At 44.6% G+C, this 17,968-nt stretch overlaps 5 protein-coding genes across 5 annotated transcripts; 2 read left to right on the forward strand and 3 right to left on the reverse strand.

Annotated features, from left to right (window-relative positions):
* Nucleotides 1-375: 375 nt before the first annotated feature.
* Nucleotides 376-4,651, reverse strand: V865_007554 (FACT complex subunit SPT16; the record flags this gene model as incomplete). The annotated part of the gene is made up of 20 exons (XM_066231300.1): nt 376-455; nt 533-622; nt 700-799; nt 864-993; nt 1,054-1,642; nt 1,703-2,012; nt 2,068-2,238; nt 2,298-2,642; nt 2,697-2,799; nt 2,859-2,989; nt 3,043-3,207; nt 3,265-3,453; nt 3,511-3,589; nt 3,643-3,758; nt 3,811-3,898; nt 3,953-4,052; nt 4,109-4,192; nt 4,254-4,344; nt 4,406-4,513; nt 4,583-4,651. 20 exons carry the CDS (start codon nt 4,649-4,651, stop codon nt 376-378), a joined length of 3,138 nt encoding a protein of 1,045 aa, XP_066087397.1.
* A 2,089-nt stretch (nt 4,652-6,740) lies between these two features.
* V865_007555 (uncharacterized protein) lies at nt 6,741-9,770 on the forward strand (the record flags this gene model as incomplete). The annotated part of the gene is made up of 18 exons (XM_066231301.1): nt 6,741-6,904; nt 6,965-7,002; nt 7,055-7,064; nt 7,130-7,153; nt 7,217-7,223; nt 7,287-7,416; nt 7,478-7,515; nt 7,589-7,663; nt 7,728-7,939; nt 8,007-8,257; nt 8,329-8,394; nt 8,454-8,496; nt 8,561-8,628; nt 8,692-8,866; nt 8,932-9,030; nt 9,100-9,223; nt 9,300-9,424; nt 9,479-9,770. The coding sequence occupies 18 exons, from the start codon at nt 6,741-6,743 to the stop codon at nt 9,768-9,770; spliced, it is 1,941 nt and encodes a 646-aa protein (XP_066087398.1).
* A 334-nt stretch (nt 9,771-10,104) lies between these two features.
* V865_007556 (uncharacterized protein) lies at nt 10,105-10,506 on the reverse strand (the record flags this gene model as incomplete). Its single annotated transcript, XM_066231302.1, has 3 exons — nt 10,105-10,143; nt 10,234-10,331; nt 10,392-10,506. 3 exons carry the CDS (start codon nt 10,504-10,506, stop codon nt 10,105-10,107), a joined length of 252 nt encoding a protein of 83 aa, XP_066087399.1.
* A 1,048-nt stretch (nt 10,507-11,554) lies between these two features.
* On the forward strand, nt 11,555-14,811 carry V865_007557 (uncharacterized protein; the record flags this gene model as incomplete). The annotated part of the gene is made up of 7 exons (XM_066231303.1): nt 11,555-11,771; nt 11,875-12,240; nt 12,301-13,655; nt 13,706-13,808; nt 13,865-14,357; nt 14,414-14,707; nt 14,766-14,811. 7 exons carry the CDS (start codon nt 11,555-11,557, stop codon nt 14,809-14,811), a joined length of 2,874 nt encoding a protein of 957 aa, XP_066087400.1.
* Nucleotides 14,812-15,023: 212 nt separating this feature from the next.
* V865_007558 (uncharacterized protein) lies at nt 15,024-17,268 on the reverse strand (the record flags this gene model as incomplete). Its single annotated transcript, XM_066231304.1, has 11 exons — nt 15,024-15,594; nt 15,690-15,802; nt 15,919-15,972; nt 16,048-16,129; nt 16,204-16,217; nt 16,293-16,529; nt 16,612-16,701; nt 16,765-16,770; nt 16,847-16,900; nt 17,058-17,114; nt 17,179-17,268. 11 exons carry the CDS (start codon nt 17,266-17,268, stop codon nt 15,024-15,026), a joined length of 1,368 nt encoding a protein of 455 aa, XP_066087401.1.
* Nucleotides 17,269-17,968: the final 700 nt, after the last annotated feature.

A 17,968-nucleotide genomic window follows, 5' to 3' on the forward strand; every position in this document is an offset into this window, starting at 1 on the left:
CAAGTCATCATTCTTGTGTCACGTCAACAGGTGGATGATCACTGCAAAAGCAAAGAGAACCGAAGGATTGGTTCGTCCGTTTGATCCGAGAGGTACGGATTCCAACCTTTTCGGCACGTGTCATCCAATGAAGAGCATTCAGATCTTGTCTACAAATCCCCAGACCAGACAGTGTATGACATTCAACATCAATCGATGTAGCTTATCATTTCTAACCCGATCGCAAACATGGATGATAGTCTGCATAGGACAATGAGATTTCTTCTCTCAATCTCCCCCATAAAATAACTACTGGATTGGAATGAGATCTAAAAATACAACATTACAGTACTGCTCTTTGGGTTTTACTCCGTCTACCTGATATCCCTTAAAAACTTATCGTCTACCACCTTTCTTCTTCTTACCTCTATCATCATCCGAATCATCACCTCCTTTCTCACGGTGCTTCTTATCGGCTAAATCGGAGGACATCTCAAATTAGCGTCCCTCGTCTTGTCCGTGTATCGGAATATTTGAGAACTGTCGTACTCACCTCTTTCGGCCTTCCTTTCCAATTCATCCCAATCCTCACCTTCATCACTTAGATCTTCATCCGAACCAGAATCATCAGAATCATCACCGACTAAAGTAGCATTATCGTCCGATTCCGGTCAGTATATCAACCCCTTTCATTCTCGCCAATCATCTGATAGTACTTACAGTCTGATCCACTCTCATCATCTGAGCTAGACTCGTCATCAAACGCATCTGAATCTTCCTCGAACTCAGATCCCTCTTCCGATTCGGATGATTCAGCGTCCTACATTTGCGAATGCATAGTGTCAGCGAATTTATGACTTCCGAAGAGCAATCATATCACTCACAGATCCGCCACCGGTAAGGAATTCCCAACCTCCCTCATTATAGAAGGCAAGCGGATCATCGTTGACTGTTTTCATGATGGCAGGCCAAGAGAGGTTGACCGGTCCTTCCGATATAGGTACATCGCATGAACTGGGCAGTAATCATCAAGTCAGCTACAAAGATCGATGAGATACCGGAACAACAACTCACTCTAACCATTCCTTGACGTTATCTAGATGAACAACAGGTATAGAGTTGATATGTATCGGAGCTTTCTTGAAGTCATTTAGAACGAAGACCATATCAAAATTCTTCAAACCAAATTGAACTCTTTCTAGATGGACAATCTCAACGTCGGAAAGAGTGATGACTGTGAATGGGAATTCCGAAATATGGATCAAACAGTTTGTCGTGGGTAGTAAAAGAACGTTGGATCGATAAGGTACACCTGAGAAACCTAATTCTCTAAACGGTACATCTACTTCCAACTCGTACTGTTGAGCTTGAGCAGCAGATTCGATCCTCCTTGCAAAATCATGGAACTGTTTATCCAACTCGGCACGTCTCTTTCGATCTTCCTGTTCCTGCTCAATCTCATCTTCATCACCATACCTTGCCCTTCGCTTTTTACCACCTGTCTCATCGAAAGACATGTCTGTCACTTCTCGGTAGAATTGTACATCATACGTCTTCTTCTTACCGAGCATGATAGGAGCTTTGAGATGTACATGAATGATAACAATGAGTTCCTTTTCACTGGGTTGGAAGAAGAGGTGTTTGATGTTACTGAAAAGCAGGTCTACAACCGGAATACGTCAGCTACATTTCAAGCAACAATGAGGTTTTATGTGTGACTTACCGATCTTAGAAGCAGGACCATCAGGTCTAAACCTGATACCATTCTGATGGATTTCAACATTTCCATCCGTCTTTTTCCCTTCCGGTGCTGGACGAGGGAACACATTTTTGAGGACATATGGATGTCTGCCTTTCACTTCAACCAATTTCTCCTGTTCTATGACATCCGCAAGTTCCTTTCTTTCAGCTTCTCTCTTCGTCGCTGTCTTCTTCAGCGCAGTGATGGTGTCGAATACTTTGAGCATATGTCTTTGATCTTGTGATCGGAACGATACCGATCGAATGAAATTGGCATCGGGATCTTCAAAGGGCTGATTCGGAAGGAACAGATCAGCCCATATGAAATATCTCCAATTATGGACTTACCATATCTTCCTTTTTACCTGCTATTTGACCAGGAGATTGGAAGTTGATTCTCAGCACGATATGTTCCGCTTCCTCGTTCTTCGTCACATTCTTGATGGTAGAGATATGGAAAGGAACGGCGAATCCATTGATGGGCAGGACAACTGATTGTCTCTGTTCATCCACATATACCTGAACCAGACCATCAGTTTTATTGCCCGTGGTAGCGTCGACGAATAGGTTTTACTCACTCGACGATCCTCCACTGCTCTGGGAAGCTGTTCCTCCCTTCTATAACTCTCATACCTCTTCACGACCTTATCTTGAGAACCGTCTTTGCCTTTCCCGCCTTTCTCCCACTTCTTCACACCATCGGCATTTCGCTGAGCATGCAGTCGAGCTTGGTTTGCCTTGATCTTCTCTGAAGTGGTCTGCTCGACATTATCCCTATTGGCACCTCGAGTCTTCGCTGGGGCGGCACGAGCACCACCAGCACCGGTCCTAGTCTTGACAGGTGATTTGGGTTTGGCATCACCGTTGGTCTTCTTACTAGGTTTTGCCTTGACCTCAGGTTCAGACTCTTCTTCTTCCTCATCCTGAAGGGGTGTCAGCAGCAGCCACAGGTTCAGGAAATTAAATAACCGACTCACCTCGAGATCCATGACTACATCATTCAGCTTAGTGACACCTTCTGTCAAAACAACTGCTCCACTCTGACCGACCTTTACGGTATCGGCGAGAAGAAGAGAGTAGCTAGTAGAGTCAAGTCAGATTGAGTAAATACAAGGGGTCTGGATGTTCAGATAGCTCACGTTTTTCCTGGCTTCTTTGGATCCGGTAATTCTTGTACACCCAGCGAAAGGATTAACACCATGTTCTCCTTCAACGTCCTGCTATTCTTAGCATTGAGCACAAAGGAGCTGTCTCGGTACTCAATACCAGTCTATAGGAAAATCTCAGCTTGAGGCTAATGAATATTCAATAAATGAAACTCACGGCAAATCCAATACTTTTCGAAAAGTTTTGTCCTAGCGTAGGACTCTTGGACTCGACAAATTGTTGGACCTCATTGTAGACATCCTGAACTACCGCGCCAGCCTTCAACTTCTTCAATGCTTCCGATCTTGCTTCTAGTAAAGCTGAATAATATGATTCTTGTTTCTGAGACATACAGGCTGTCAGCTGAATGGATACACTTCTTCCCATTGAGCAACTCACCTTGTTGGGACTGATGAAGAACGTCCTACTCATGCTAGTACAATAACTCTTATATCTGATACCCAAACTCGCCAAGATGACGCCAGGTTTTAAGGGACTATTATCTGACATGGCGGTAACTCTAAGATCGTATTTGCCCCCAGATTGAATGATAGGTGAATAAACCCATTCAGTAGACGAAAAGTCGACCTGATTGACATGCTATTAGTCGTTGATGGATATGAAGGATGATAAAGCACAACTTACATCGCCTAGAGAGGAATTTTTATTCCACAACTTCATATCTGGACCTTTTTCATCATTGCCAATTTTCTCTTCCACCAAGCTATCAAGGTCATCAGTTATAAATCGCCTATCTCGTGGTGGATAACAACTCACCCTGCGAACACTTCATGCGGTACTTTCGTACCTCGATCAATGATAGATTCCATCTTCGACTTGAAGTAATGTTGCATGGTAGTAGCGGTCATCTTTGAACCGGTAATGAGGTTTTTCTACGATTGGGCGTTAGCATAGATTCCGAAGTAGTGGTATAGCTGTACATACCAACTCTTCTCCATCCTTCTCATTGAGGATTGCTGAGACGGATATCGATATATCTACTACTTCCAACCCACCCTTCGAAGTAGCGACACTGTGGGACTTGGCATAAGCTTATATAGGGGATATTCTGAATATCTGAACGTACGCTGCGTTCCAATCATCCACCAATTTACCCGCAGGCTTGTCTTTGGGCAGACTTCCAATCTTTCCATCTCCCAACGACAATACCAGGTCTTTTACCACCTCTATAGTGATAATATAATCAGCGAAACCTCATACGTTGAGTATATACATTACTGACGTTTGGCTGCACCTTCATCTTTCGATCTGACCTGAATATTCACTTCTATCCCATTGGATGACTGAAGCTGCTTGAGTAGCTTAGCTGGAGTGGCGAGGAATGCTATGGTCAGCTTGATTGAAGCCATAGCTGACGATGAACGCACCTTTGGATGTACTACAGACGAAAGTGACTTTTCGAGGTGATTTTGTGAATAGCATGAGAGTGGAGGGGAATTCGAATCCAAGGAGGTACAGCTATACAATGATCTCTCAGCTATGTGAATGTGATGCCGGTGACAGAATGATGCGAACACACCTGTAAAGACATAGTCTTGTTGTATGCAGGGGTATCGTCATTAGGTTCTCCTAAGACCACCTGTAAAGCGGTCAATCCCTCCAATTCAGCTGTATCACCAGAGGGATTCTACGAGGATTTTGCGATGAGTCAGCGACCATGATCAGCAATAATGACATGATGATGGACTGATCTCACCTCCCACGCCTGGAAGATTCTCTCGGCCCTCTTGAAGAAAAGAGCGGAATCGAGTTGAACATCGGACATATTGAGGGAGTATGATCTCGTGATGGACGTTCGGTGTGTCTTTGTTCAATATTTGGTCGTCCGTCCTTCAGCAGACTCCTTCTCTGATCCCGACTGATTGATATAAGTGTGAATAAAGAGAAGAGAAGGAAGGTTGAGATTGGGATTGACAAGTGGATTGATCAAGGATGGACATGAGCTAGTCCCAGGTGGTGGCCAAGTCAGGTCAACTTTGCACTTTACTGATACGCGTCCTAATGTTCAAAACTCAGACGCGCCTCCCATTTAATCACCCTCCACTTGCCATCATACACTCGTGCCGTCTTGTCGGAATTATAGCGATGTGGCACTCTATCAGCCATTCCTGCCTTTCATCTTCCATGCTTCCCAAGTCACTCTGAGCGAAACTTCGTGCTTGGATGTCGAAGCTGAACAATCAGTTCAAGATAGAGTATATCGACACTTCATGATTGCAAGCATCATCCGAATGCCAAGCTCAGTTCCGAAAATGATGAAGCCTGATATCATTTGGTGTAGATAATCCCGGTGCTCATGATCTTATCAACACATTTCCCACTTGTACTTTATCATCGGCAGGTCTGGTGAAGTTGAACCGGACTGTATTCACTACGATCCAGTATCTTCGGCATCTTCGATATCTGAGAACTACTATCCAGTACTCGGTTGACTTCAAAAAAGTCAAGGTGACATATCATGTCACACCTTTACGTTATGATCATCTTGTGAAATGTCCGAAAACATGCAAGTCGGTCGTATTCTACATGTCTCATCGTATATGTAATCTATTGTTATCTTAGTTTTGGAGAAACAAAAAAGCCTCTTCGGCTTGAATCTGCACGCCTCCTGTTGAAGTCTCACTCGTCTCGGTCACTTAGCAGGCTGTTATATGTATGTACAATGCATCGCAGGAGAGGCGATAACAACCTTATGCTCTGTAAATAGCTGGCTGAGACGATTATTTGGAATCTCTAGCTGGTAACTCTTCTTGAAACTTTATACACGTCGAGGGGAACACACACAGCACTGGGCTTCTCATAATCGGCTCCGTGCTGCGGTCGTCATCATATAGGGAAAGGATATTTCGGTTTGGTTCGGACTCAGACATTCATTCTCTGACCGATCAATCAAAAATATCATACAGTGTGTTTATCCTGTTCTGAATGAATATTTGTGTTCTCCTTTGGTGTTTGTTTGCCTTGTCGATCAACTGACAGCAAGTGGATGTTCACCTAGAGTGAAGTATCAGGGTACTCGTAAGGACCCTTAGCATTCATCATTCGGCATACCACCTACGACTTGTGCCGTACAAGTTCCCGCATCTTGGTACGAATATGACAAATCCGATAATGCATGCAGTAGGAGTACGGATGATTCGAGGTGAAGCTCAAGGTATTTTTGTGAGGCGTGGGATTTTCGTTTTCTTTTGGAAAAAGTAACGTTAGGCAACTAACCAGTTCTCTTATCTTAGACTTGTTTTGAGAAAAAAAAGTTTGAAATTTCCCTGAAAAACTTCTATCGTTTTAACTATTTCCGATCATCTGTCAAGACATAGTCCATCAAAAGGCGTTTTATGTTTGTTATTATTCCTCTGTTTTTCGTTTTATGGGCGTTACTTCAACGGGATTGATCGTCGTACCCTTATATCACCTGTACCGCAATACAACATCCGGCGGATCAAAGTCAAAGAAAGGATATGGGAACCGAAAAAAGCCAATCACATCATCAGGGCTCATCAAACTATATCGTTGATCGTCGTGGATTTTGGTTACATCGTAGGGCAAGTTGTGTAAGAGGTTCACAGATAAACGTTTCGGAAGCCTCACCTTACCTTCGTCCGCAGCCATGGCTAACAGCCGAAGAGCGGACCCTTACCCGTGGTTGACGATAAGTGGTGAACTTCTATTTTCAGATACAGATGAATTGGGATGATCATCGATAGACCAACGAAGCGACGATGTAAATATACATATATATAAGATACGATGGGGTGTCTCTTCTCGATCTTATTCTATTATAGACCACCTAGCTGCAGATAAACCAGAATATCTTGTCTTTCTGATCGTTTAGACGATAGACAAACATTCCCAAAATGCGATTCAACACCTTAACGTGCCTGATCGCTCCCACGTTCCTTACCACTTTATCTGTCAATGCTCTGACAAGTTTCCAATATCTTCAAGTGACCAAGAGCTTTGCCGATGCTTTTATGCCTTCCAGCACGAGCGATTTGGTAGCTGACCTAAATTCTAAAAGGTTGGTCATGTTGTTTCTCCTGAGCGAGTGGTGAAGCTGACTTTGTCCTTGGATGGATAGCGCATTATTTGCTGAGGATGTCAAAGGTTCTGTTGACAGTGAGTAAAGAATGACTACTTTGCTTGGGCTTTGCTGATCTTACAACTGTAGTCGTCGGAAAGTGAGTATGAGCCACGTCAAAGGTCAGGTAAATCACATTACTGATACTAACTCATGTGCCTCTAGCATCGATGGTCGAGAATACTCTACGTAAGTTGCCATTTCACTACGGCCTGAACTATGATGACCCAGCTGATAGTTCCACATCCACAGGGACTTCGTATGTATATCCATATTGGGATCACCCGCTCGAACTATATCTGATCTATTTATGTTACAATAGCTGTTCGGTCTATTCCTCGGTGCTGCCCAGAGCCCTACTGTCCCTTCACCTGTCGGTGTACCCATTTCATACAACGTTACAGCCGCTGCAGTGGAGCATAACACCGTTTCAGCTGGTATCAAGTTCGAACGTAGGTCGAATCCCTTTCACCATTTGAGGTTTGTACATATGGAAACTGACGAGATGAACAGTTCAATATCCAATTTTGAATGCTACCTATCCTATCGAGGTGAATGAATTGCCTGATTTAGCTCTATCCGCCCATATACTCTGACACTGACACTTCGCATGACATCAAATAGCTCGAGGCATTCCTTACGATCAACGACAAAAGGGAGATCACTCAATACGATTTGATCTTCCGACGATGGGCCTGGGTAAATCTTCTTCTACTCGTGATATGAAATCTCAAGATTGACATGGTACTGTGCGATTGAACAGGCGACCGATACTATCATCCCTCAACTGACACCCTACATGGCCAAACTGCTCGGGATGTCCAATGACAATTCCACTCAGACCTTACATCAATTCATGGCCTATGCAACTTGTACTCAAACCATGACTTACTGTACAGATGGAAATGCCCAGTACGACACCTTGACGGAATGTCTCGCCAATGCGACTTCCTTACCTACAGGAGAATTCTACAGGTCAGTCCAGATCAATTTTCGACTTATTTCAATATCAGCTGGACGCTGATGTTCTGTTCATTGATAGGGTCGGGGAGAACAACCTAGCCTGTCGAGCCGTCCATTCATCGATGCTCCAGCTCAACCCGGAAACCTACTGTCCAGCTATGAGCCTTTCGGGAGGTTCATTCTGCATAGATAGGGATTATACCGAGACTGTCAGAGGTGATCATTTCACCCAAGGGTTCTTGGCTCCTAAATACGTTACACCAGAGAACAAGAAATTGGTTCAAGACGTTTGGGCATCGAGTGAGACGTCCGAGCTCAGTGGTCTCCTCGGTAAGTCCATTCATCCTAATTTTTGACCATCGGGAACCACGTTAACGGGTTCTTGTCAACGTTTGTTATAGAACTGTCAATGAGTGGCCAAGATGCACATTCTTGGGATGCTACTTGGTATGCAACTATGACTTTTGGTAAGTTCGCTCCAAGTTAATATCCGCGGAGGTATATTTACTGACGGGCGATGTCGCAGTTTATTTCGTCTTTTATTACTTCTTCGCCAAAGTTACCGACTTGTGAGTCAACTCATTAACATATCGGATTGGGACGTAGCTGAACCAATGACCATCTTGGATGTAGCATGTTCGCACGATTCAACAACGCCTACAAGGACTTGCCTCGAGAACTCCAGAAAAACGTAACAATGTGTAAGCTACATTTCGTAGGTGCTGTGTTTCGGTTGACCGAGCTTACTCGAACGTCGTCAATAGACTTTATGACTATCATCTTCACCGCTGTCGCTCTTGCCCTTCAACTTGTCGGCTCACCAGGGTTCAAGGGTGAATGGCATCTATGGGAATTCAAATGCGTTAGATTAGCAGGTGTACTCACCGTCGCTTTATACCTTTTCGAGTTGATCTTTAGATTTAACATGCGTTTACCTCTGTAAGCTATATCTTCTTGTTCGGATCATCTGAATCAGCGCTTACCAACACATGTAAATCTGGTAGTGTCGCACATCACATACTCACCATCTTCGCTATTTCCCTTGGAGTTACCACGAACGAGTACACTCAGAACCCGACGTTCATGCTGAGCGGTATCATCTGGTAAGTCCGATGGTCTTCGTCTACTACACCACTCGCTGCTTGACTGACTTGAGTGTTGTGCGGTACTAGGTTATTCCAAGCTACCACTGAGCAGCCGACTTTCATCGGCTTGATGGGTTACAGATTGAAATGGAAAAAAGAAACAGTAGCTTTGATCCTTAAAATATCCTCCATACAAACGTTCATCTTCAAGGTGAGTCATCACTCCCTTCCCCTCCTTGTTCTTCCCCTCGTCCAAGCTGACAATGTCAATCATTCTACTTATCCAGGCTGCAAGTGCTTTAGCTCTGTTGGTGTACTGGGGACTCCACCAGAACTTCAACTACAACTCCATCGATAGAGTGTGGTCAATCTTCGTATGGATCATCGCAATTGGTCTATTCCTTACTCAAATGTAAGTACCCTTCCTACCGTCATAAGGACACGGCTGACTAACATACGCTTATAGATGGGGATCATACGTGACTTATATAATCGGAGTGAACATCCTTAAAAAACGACCTGGTCCTCCAATTAGATTGGAATCTAACGATTCATCCTCATCCAACACGAGTACCGATATCGATCTTGAGAAAGGCCAAATTACAAGCTCTGTCGAGGAAGAAGCACGGCGAACCGGAGGGACAGTCACTCCTGTCGAAGTGCCTACTTTGGGATATGATGGGAAATTGGAAATTGGAAGATCTTTCACTATGAGTAAAACTATGTCATCGAGTGCTTCGACGGTTGTGGATCAATAGATAGATAGATCACTGCCAGTATTTTGGAGCGGTTCGATTTTTTCTGAGCCCTTCGGGCATTGCTTATATTGTTGCTTATAAACAGACTTCTTCTCTTGTTGGTTCGTAGATACACATTGACTTTGATAGATATTTCGGGTTCTCGGTGAATGGATTGTATGTATGACTGACACACCGTCCTGATCCGTATCTGCTGTGGACTGATGCTATGTTGTGACGATCAACCTTGCAAAAATGAGGAACATACGACGTATTCATCTTGCATTACAAGCTATCTATATTCTCTCTTCTCTGCTTCTTCTTCTCGTCAGAATGCAATTTTTGTGAAATTCATCTATTGTTTATCCTGAATCGGAACGTCTTTTCCGGTTAACTACTCGTACGACGTATCAGCTCCTGCTCAATTTCTTATGATAAGATGTATAATGTTGGATCTGATCTGTTGAATCTAGAGAAGATTTACCTTTTTGAATCCTGATCTGACCCCATCCGAGATCTTTTCAGTAGTAGAGACGTTCTGCTTGTGTCCCGCTTTACCTAAGACGTAGTCTACACCTTTATCTATCCACCGGAGGGATTGTTAGCTGTTTGTCATATTTGGCTGAGAAACAGTCGACTCACCAAGAGCATCTTGTTGGCCGGTCTGGGCTTGAGCTTGGGTAGCAGTGGGGTTCATGAGTGTTGATCCGGCTGTAGAGGCGCCGGCGGTAGGAGGCGGGGCAGTAGTTTCTGACATGTTGTCTGGGTATATTTCAGTGATCAAGCGAGAGGATTTGAGAGTATGCGAGGGTGTAGATGTCAAAGCAGATAGATAAGGTTGACCATACTTTGTCCTATACTCATAGAAAAGGGTATGACGTCATTTCACACGTGGTTGGTTCATCGTGGCAAGCAAGAGTCTATAACTGGATTGTACTCCGGAGTGATCTGTAATCAAAGCACCGTTCAGCCTATATCGCCAAGCATGATCTAGCCAGTACACTCTACGAGTGGGACGGACACGTACAAAGGCAGCGTCTAAACAGTCTATCTTTCATCGCAAACTCAAGGATTTTCTGATCATTTTATCATCGGACACCGGACCTTGTCTTCTGGTTCCGGAAGAAGGATCGTATATGCGATTAACCCCACTCATCCCTCATCAATCATTTGTATCATGCTTTGACACCCCTTAAGCAGAACATCTTGTCTTTCGCCTACTGACATGGCCCAGGAGGCAGTGTCAGGCTTCCAAGGTTTGGATTGAGACAGTGCAACTGGCAAATTTATATGTTCTTGGATAACGTATGCAAGGACTCTCGTTCATTGATGTCTTTTTGTTGAAAGGTCTTGATGCTACCTTACTGCAGTACCTAGATACGTCTTTTCAACTGTATCTATAACCGTGTTTTGAACAGAGCTTCTCTCACTTGACGATGCGTCTTAACCCAAAGGGTGTTGGCCCAGGTGTATGGAGGTGAAAAGATACTCCTCTGGCGAGCCCTTCCTTGCCATAAATTATGATCCGAAATATCATCCAATCTCAGTGTCATGAAACTTCCTGCCGGACGAGGCATTGATCGTGCAAGAAGAGGAAAAGGATTCTAGGACTGTGCCACCCAATGTATAGATTTGCCACCCGAAAGCGACCTCCACTTTGACCTGCACGTGGGAGATCACCACTCAAGTTCGATCTTGACCAATCCACCTGCTCAATATTCACGATTTCTCCTTCATCTTTTCACACTCGTCACGTCTCTAATCATCTTGTATCAAGTATAACTGGCATTGTATCGATAGTATAGATGGTGCAACGACAGTCATTCAACGATTTTCTCAATTCCGGTTCACCCTCAACTCCTCGCGGGCGAGGAAGAGGTGGGTTCAGAGGTGGTGGAGGTAGAGGTGGAAGAGGTGGTGGATTCACTCCTGGAAGTTCAAAGAAAAGCTTCAACGCGGACTATTCCAATATGGGCTTTGACTATGAGAAGATCAACAGTCAGAAGTACACCAAGATGGAAGGTCAGTCACGGAATCGATCATTCTTTGCTTGTCCAAGGTATCAAAGCTGGTGGCAAAGAAGATCATCACGATCGTGTTGGGCTAAATTCACTTACTTTATCAGGGTTCAACGTCCAACCTTTCGGACCTTCATCCTCCGCTTCCCCAGGCCCATCTACTGCTCGTGGTAGAGGTAGCCAGACACCGCGAGGTAGAGGACGAGGCTTCTCTTCGCACCACAGGGGTGGTCACCAACAACCTGCTACACCTTCGGGAGTAGCTACTCCAGTTCATGGGCTAGGGTTTCACGATCACGAACCTGATACGAGAACCAAGGGCGATCATCGAGGCTTGGGATCAGGAAGATCGACAGTTGGGAAAGGTCTGGGCACTGGAACGGTAACATGGGGAGGAGGAAGAGCGCCCTTGTTTGTGAAGGCTGGAGAACTCTTCAAAGATGGTGAAGCTGATGTGATCACCATGGGAGAAGGTGGGTAACAGCTCGTACTACACAAGGAAGGATATCAAAGCTAACATATCTTATTGCTAGATCACAAGCTGCATGTTGAAGTTTATCCCATGTCCGACCCATCCGCTCCTCAGATGACCCATCTTCAAGATGACACAGAAATCGATTTCCTCCAGCAGCCTTCGCCATTAACACCTCCGACATCCTCACCTCCGTCATCATTGAACGAAGAATCACATCTCACTGTTCAAGGAGAAGAAGGTTTACACAATTACCAAGATGAAGCCCTCGAAGAACTACTCAGCTCGGCAACTCGTTCGCTCGCCGTAGACAACGATCCCGCGTCACATGGAACTTCGATTTCGGAAAACCCTTCTATCCCTGTGACGCATATCGCCGAATACTCAGAGACGATCGCAATCGGATCTACCTCGCCGGAGCGTGAAGATGTTATCGCCATCGAAGAGACTGAGGTTATAATACCCATGGCAGAAGGAGGTCCGATCGCCGCAGACGAAAGCGAATCGGTGGAGGACGAGACTCCGCTTTTCTTCATCGATACCAATCCTGAGGCTGATGATGAAACACCTATACCCACTTACGATATTATCGAGAGTCGTCCACTTGGCGAACAGACAACTCATGTTCAAGCAGAAGATTCAGAAGAGGAGAAGATCTTATTCGTCCCCAAAACATACAAAAAGCCTGAACCGATCTTTATCGATATTAGCGCATCATCCCAACCCCAACACAGATCGTCTGCTCCTGAAATCGTCAGTCGCGCTTTCGTAAATCCCCAGGCACTTTCACGGGCAGAGAAGAAAGCTGCTAAGAGGGAGAAACGACGTGGAAGAGGCAAGAAGTCGCGTCGAAGGAAACAGAATAAGATGCCTAGGGAAGATTCCGACATCGATTGGGGAAGTGATGGACCCCCTGTCAACATCATTGATGTGCAAGGTGGTGAGAGTGATTCATTCGTTGATCCCGAAGACGCCGAGAACGAGGAGGATGAAGATATTAAGCTATTGAGAGATTATATGAAAGGCACGATGTTGAACGCTCAAACTGATAGGGACGAACAGGAAGGAGAGGTAGAGATGAAAGTACAGGAAGAGGAATTGGATGCTCAAGATGACGAAGATGCTGAAGAAATGGATATAGAAGCTATGAAAATGTTTGGTCAAGGAATCAAGGGCTTAACGGAAGGTGGGCAAGAGATAGTGGATGAGGAAGATTGGCAGTCTGATGATTCGCGAGAGGCGTTCGAGGAAGAGGAGGACGACGACGACGACGATGAAGACGATTCATCTGTGCTCGGCGAAATTGACATAGAAGGGATGATGGACGACGACAGTGAGGATGAGGACGTAGAAGCTCTTTTCAATGGTTCTAATCAATGGGATAAGGACACGGACTGGTTTATCAATGCCATGGAAGTGAGTAACATCTTACATGCTCAGAGTTTATATACTGATGAATTCGATAGGATGCCCTCGACGGCACTGATGTCAACATGAAAGATCGTAAGAGCCGAAATTCCTTGTTCAAGTCTATCGAGAATGGAGACTTTGGGGATACTTGGGGACTTAGTGAGTTTGACAAGCTCTCTACAATTATATATCTGACGTCTGACCGGTATTTTCAGCACCCGCGAAGAAAAGTAAAAAGAACAAGTTCGTTCCTCCAGAGCTCCAGGCCCAGTGGGAGAAGGACCGATTGGTCAAGGCTGAGAAGAAGCAACAGCGAGAGCTTGAACGACTTATTGCCGAGATCGAACCTACGCTCGCTGGCTATTCCAGAAAGGGCAAAGCTAAAGCCAAAGGCAAAGGAAAGGCTCATCAAGCTGCCGTCGCTCATCTTATTCCCGCATCGGCTTCACAAGTGGCTGATTTATTCGATATCTCCTCCGATGAAGAGGGAGACTTCCCTCTGCCTTTATTCCGAAAGGGTGGTCGAATCCCCACTAGCATGCCTCTTGAGATGGTAGACGAGAGGATTCAAATCTTCTTAGATGATAGAGGCAAAACCACGCTTCAACTTCCACCGATGGGCAAAGACGATCGAAAGAAGGTTCATATGTTGGCTGATTGCTATAACCTTGGATCCAAGTCCAGAGGTAGTGGTAAAACCAGATTCACGTGAGTTCATCACATCCGCCGTATCGCCATGCAAATCTGACTCTCTTCTTCAACAGCGTCCTTACGAAAAACAAGCGATCTGGTACACTTGTCGATGAGATCAAGATTGAAAGACTGTTATCGGCCTCTCAGAAAGTAGGAGGTAGCTTCTACAAAGCTCTGTACACACGAGGTGGTAAAGCGAAAGTCAAGGGTCAGTCATCGGGGCCTTCGGTCCGCCACAAAGAAGGTGATATGGTCGGACATGGGGCGGATAAGATCGGCGAGGACAATATCGGACATAGACTGTTGAGCAAGATGGGTTGGGCAGAAGGTGACAGGATCGGTAGAGGAGCGGGACTGGAAGCACCGTGAGTTAGTCTCTTATTCTCCTAAGACACGGTCAGCTGAAATCGATTGTTCCGCCAGTATCGTCGCCATAGTAAAAAATACCAAGACTGGTCTTGGAGCTTGATCGAGCACCGCGACGCACTACCATGAACTTTTATAGACTGTACCACAATCGACAGTTCTCTTGCATTATATAAATAATTCATTGAATCCAGTATGAAACCTGCGTGTCTATCAATCATTCCGCGACCTGATCATACAGCATTGAACTAGAAGCTAACATATATACTGTATGTATATCCGTACAAACCGAAATACTTTACAAACATCCTTTATCTATACAGTCTGATTAGTTTCCAGCGTCAAATCACCCCCCATGACATTGTATCTGGGACGTCTGGTCGCCTGCTGAGAATTGTCAGATGGTGAGACGAAAGTTTCTTTCTGTCTATCCACTTTAATTACTATATCCTCTTGACCTCTTTCGTCCCTCATGGCAGGTTCATACTCAACTCCTGCGGAGTAAACCTGACTCTGACCTTCTTCAACTCTGGCGAGTAAAGGCAGCTCCTTGCCTTCTTGCCAATCATCGAGCTCCACACTCTTATCGACACTACCCTCCGATAAGAACTCCGTGAGGTTCAGAGGTTCTTGTTTTGGTCCTCCAATCGAATGTGGAGTTGGAGATCGAATGTGTAATCGTTTCCTGCAAGTCTGACAAGATCCTCCACCAGTTCCACCAGTTCCACTCCCACTAGAAGGACCGGAGGCGTAATCGCCTGTTGGTCTACTGCTGAAGGGACTGTCCAAGTGGGTATCTCGAGGTTTCGTCAAGATTGCCAAAACCGTTAGGACGTATACTTTCGAAATGGTATTATTAGTTATCAAACTCCAGCTGGCTCTCTCACTGCATAGGGATGGAAATCAATGACTCGTAATTAGCTTCGGCCAACACGATATCGACTTTCGAACGCTATGACGTAACATATAATGATAACTGACGGGAATTGTGAAATAACTACAGCAGTAAGCTGAAGTGCCGTCACCAAAAATCCATTTCTGACTAAAACGATTAAGAGGACGTCGATGATTCGGTTGGACGCCGCGAACCCTGTCTGTGCATTGAAAAGAAAGAAATGTTTGTTAGCGAGTGATACGTACTACAGCTGAATTAAAACAAGCTCGAGCTCGATCAATTAGGATCATGGAGATTACTGGTTCTTTGACTTACTCGAGATTTTTGTAATTTCAGTGAGAATAATACAGTTAAGATCACATCGAGGACCTGAGGGAACATGAATCACCACAGTGAACTTTTTTCAGTAAGTCATCGTGCAAAATGGGATCTCTCATGACGTACCAGGAGAGAGATGAATTGGGTATCATAAATGATAGGGAAGGCCCTTGAGAATGAACTCTGTGGTGAGTCGAGGGGGACACTCCTGAATATATCAGGAGCTGGTCAGTTACGGAACATACTATATGAAAGGAATAATGAGATGGAGAAAACGCTTACGATCTCTTCAATATCTTTTCGTAACACATCAGATAGAAATTAAGGCAATCAGTCTCTTCGAATATCACACTGTGTGTGAAAATACTCACACCAAGATAGATAGGATTTGCCAAGCCTGCAAGGAAACAGAGTACCGCGAGGAGTGTGAGGATGGTCAAACCTGACCAATACAGTACTTTGGTTCTGTATGGAGATCTTTTATGGAGAGATAGGCTTCTAAATAGTCTCATGAACCTGTTAATCATGAACAACTGAGTTGTAAATGCGACTATTGAACCGATGATTGAACGAACCCATGCCAAGGAATCGAGTTGTATGGTCAATGCCTATGTATATCGGAGACGCATGCCATCCCAGTCAGCTTGTTCATACAGTCCGGTATATCAACAATGATTTAATTGTACCTACGTATGTGTCATCTCCAATATGCACTGCACAAGTCTCAACGACCATAACGCAAATCACAATGGATTCAATCGTAACCAAGACCCCTTGAGCCTGTCCGAATTCATTTCGAGAAATTCAGTCTCTGTTTGCAATCAGGGCCAAATAATCACTTACCGCCACCTACATAAGTAGTATTTTCATCAGTCTGGATTGTCATACAGGATAAACATGATACAATCGATATATGATAACTCACGAGTAACTTCGCATGCCAGCTGTCTTTAGGATATCTACGCAAATAACCGAAAGCCTGTCCCGCGCTTCAACTCAATCTCGGTTCTTTCTATTCTTACTGACCCGTGAGGGAGGTTCGACTTACTGTGACCTACTGAAACGTCAGTAGCTGCATACTATCTTTCTATAACTTATCAAACATCAGAAAAATAAAAAGCTTTAGTGCGACTTACCCAGACTATTCCCAAGGTTAGAGAACTCAGTAGCCCACTGACGATGATTGAAGCGAACTAGAGATATACATGAGTAATTGGCGAGGGATGCAAGTCTGGGAAGGATGGGTCGAACACATACGATATCGAAAGGGGCACGATATGAAGGTGATTGTGACTGTGATTGCGGTTGTTGTGGTTGCTGTGTCGGTGGTGGTGGTGGCATCGACATTTTGATCATGTGCTGAAGAATGACTCGCTGGTCGAATTTTATTCCACTCTAGGAAGGCTATGCACCTGAACTGTGTTATCTTGTCTTTGATGAAGGTCGAGTCAACTAGTGGAAAGATTATTTGGCGGGGATCATCCCTCTACCTCGACATCGATGAACAGGAAGTTAAAGTATCATGGGTTGACGACTGATCTAGGGCTGCAGAAAATAAATACAGCTCAGCTACATTGTTATGTTACAATTAGGGCGTAGTACGTTCACTTTTCGACTTTCAGATGTTCATCGTAGAGTAAAGGTAGGAACGATTCCCATGTTATTTAGACTTTTACGTGGCTTGTAGTGTCGCAGAGAGGTTTTAAGGCTTCAAGTCGAACAGAATCAGTTGACATGCATGGTGTCTTGTCTCGCAATTTGGTAAGGCTAGGAGTTCGAACCTAAATCATTTGCCGTCATACTTTTCAATGAGATGTTATGTCAAAGATCCAACCGACAAGCCTAGAAGAGGAGCAACAGTGGGTTACGATAAGTTAAGCTCCATCGCGTCGATCAAGATGTTCCCCGTGTTGAGCTATTATTACGTGACCAGCCCCAAAATCTCGTAAGTGCATGACACATGAACAACTTAGTTTGGGCGCATAGTGAGTTAGTACGACAACTGCACGTTTATATAATTTTATGCATGGTATTTATTATTTTCTGA

Source organism: Kwoniella europaea, chromosome 2 (genome assembly GCF_036810445.1).
Source record: "Kwoniella europaea PYCC6329 chromosome 2, complete sequence".
Lineage (NCBI taxonomy): Eukaryota > Fungi > Basidiomycota > Tremellomycetes > Tremellales > Cryptococcaceae > Kwoniella > Kwoniella europaea.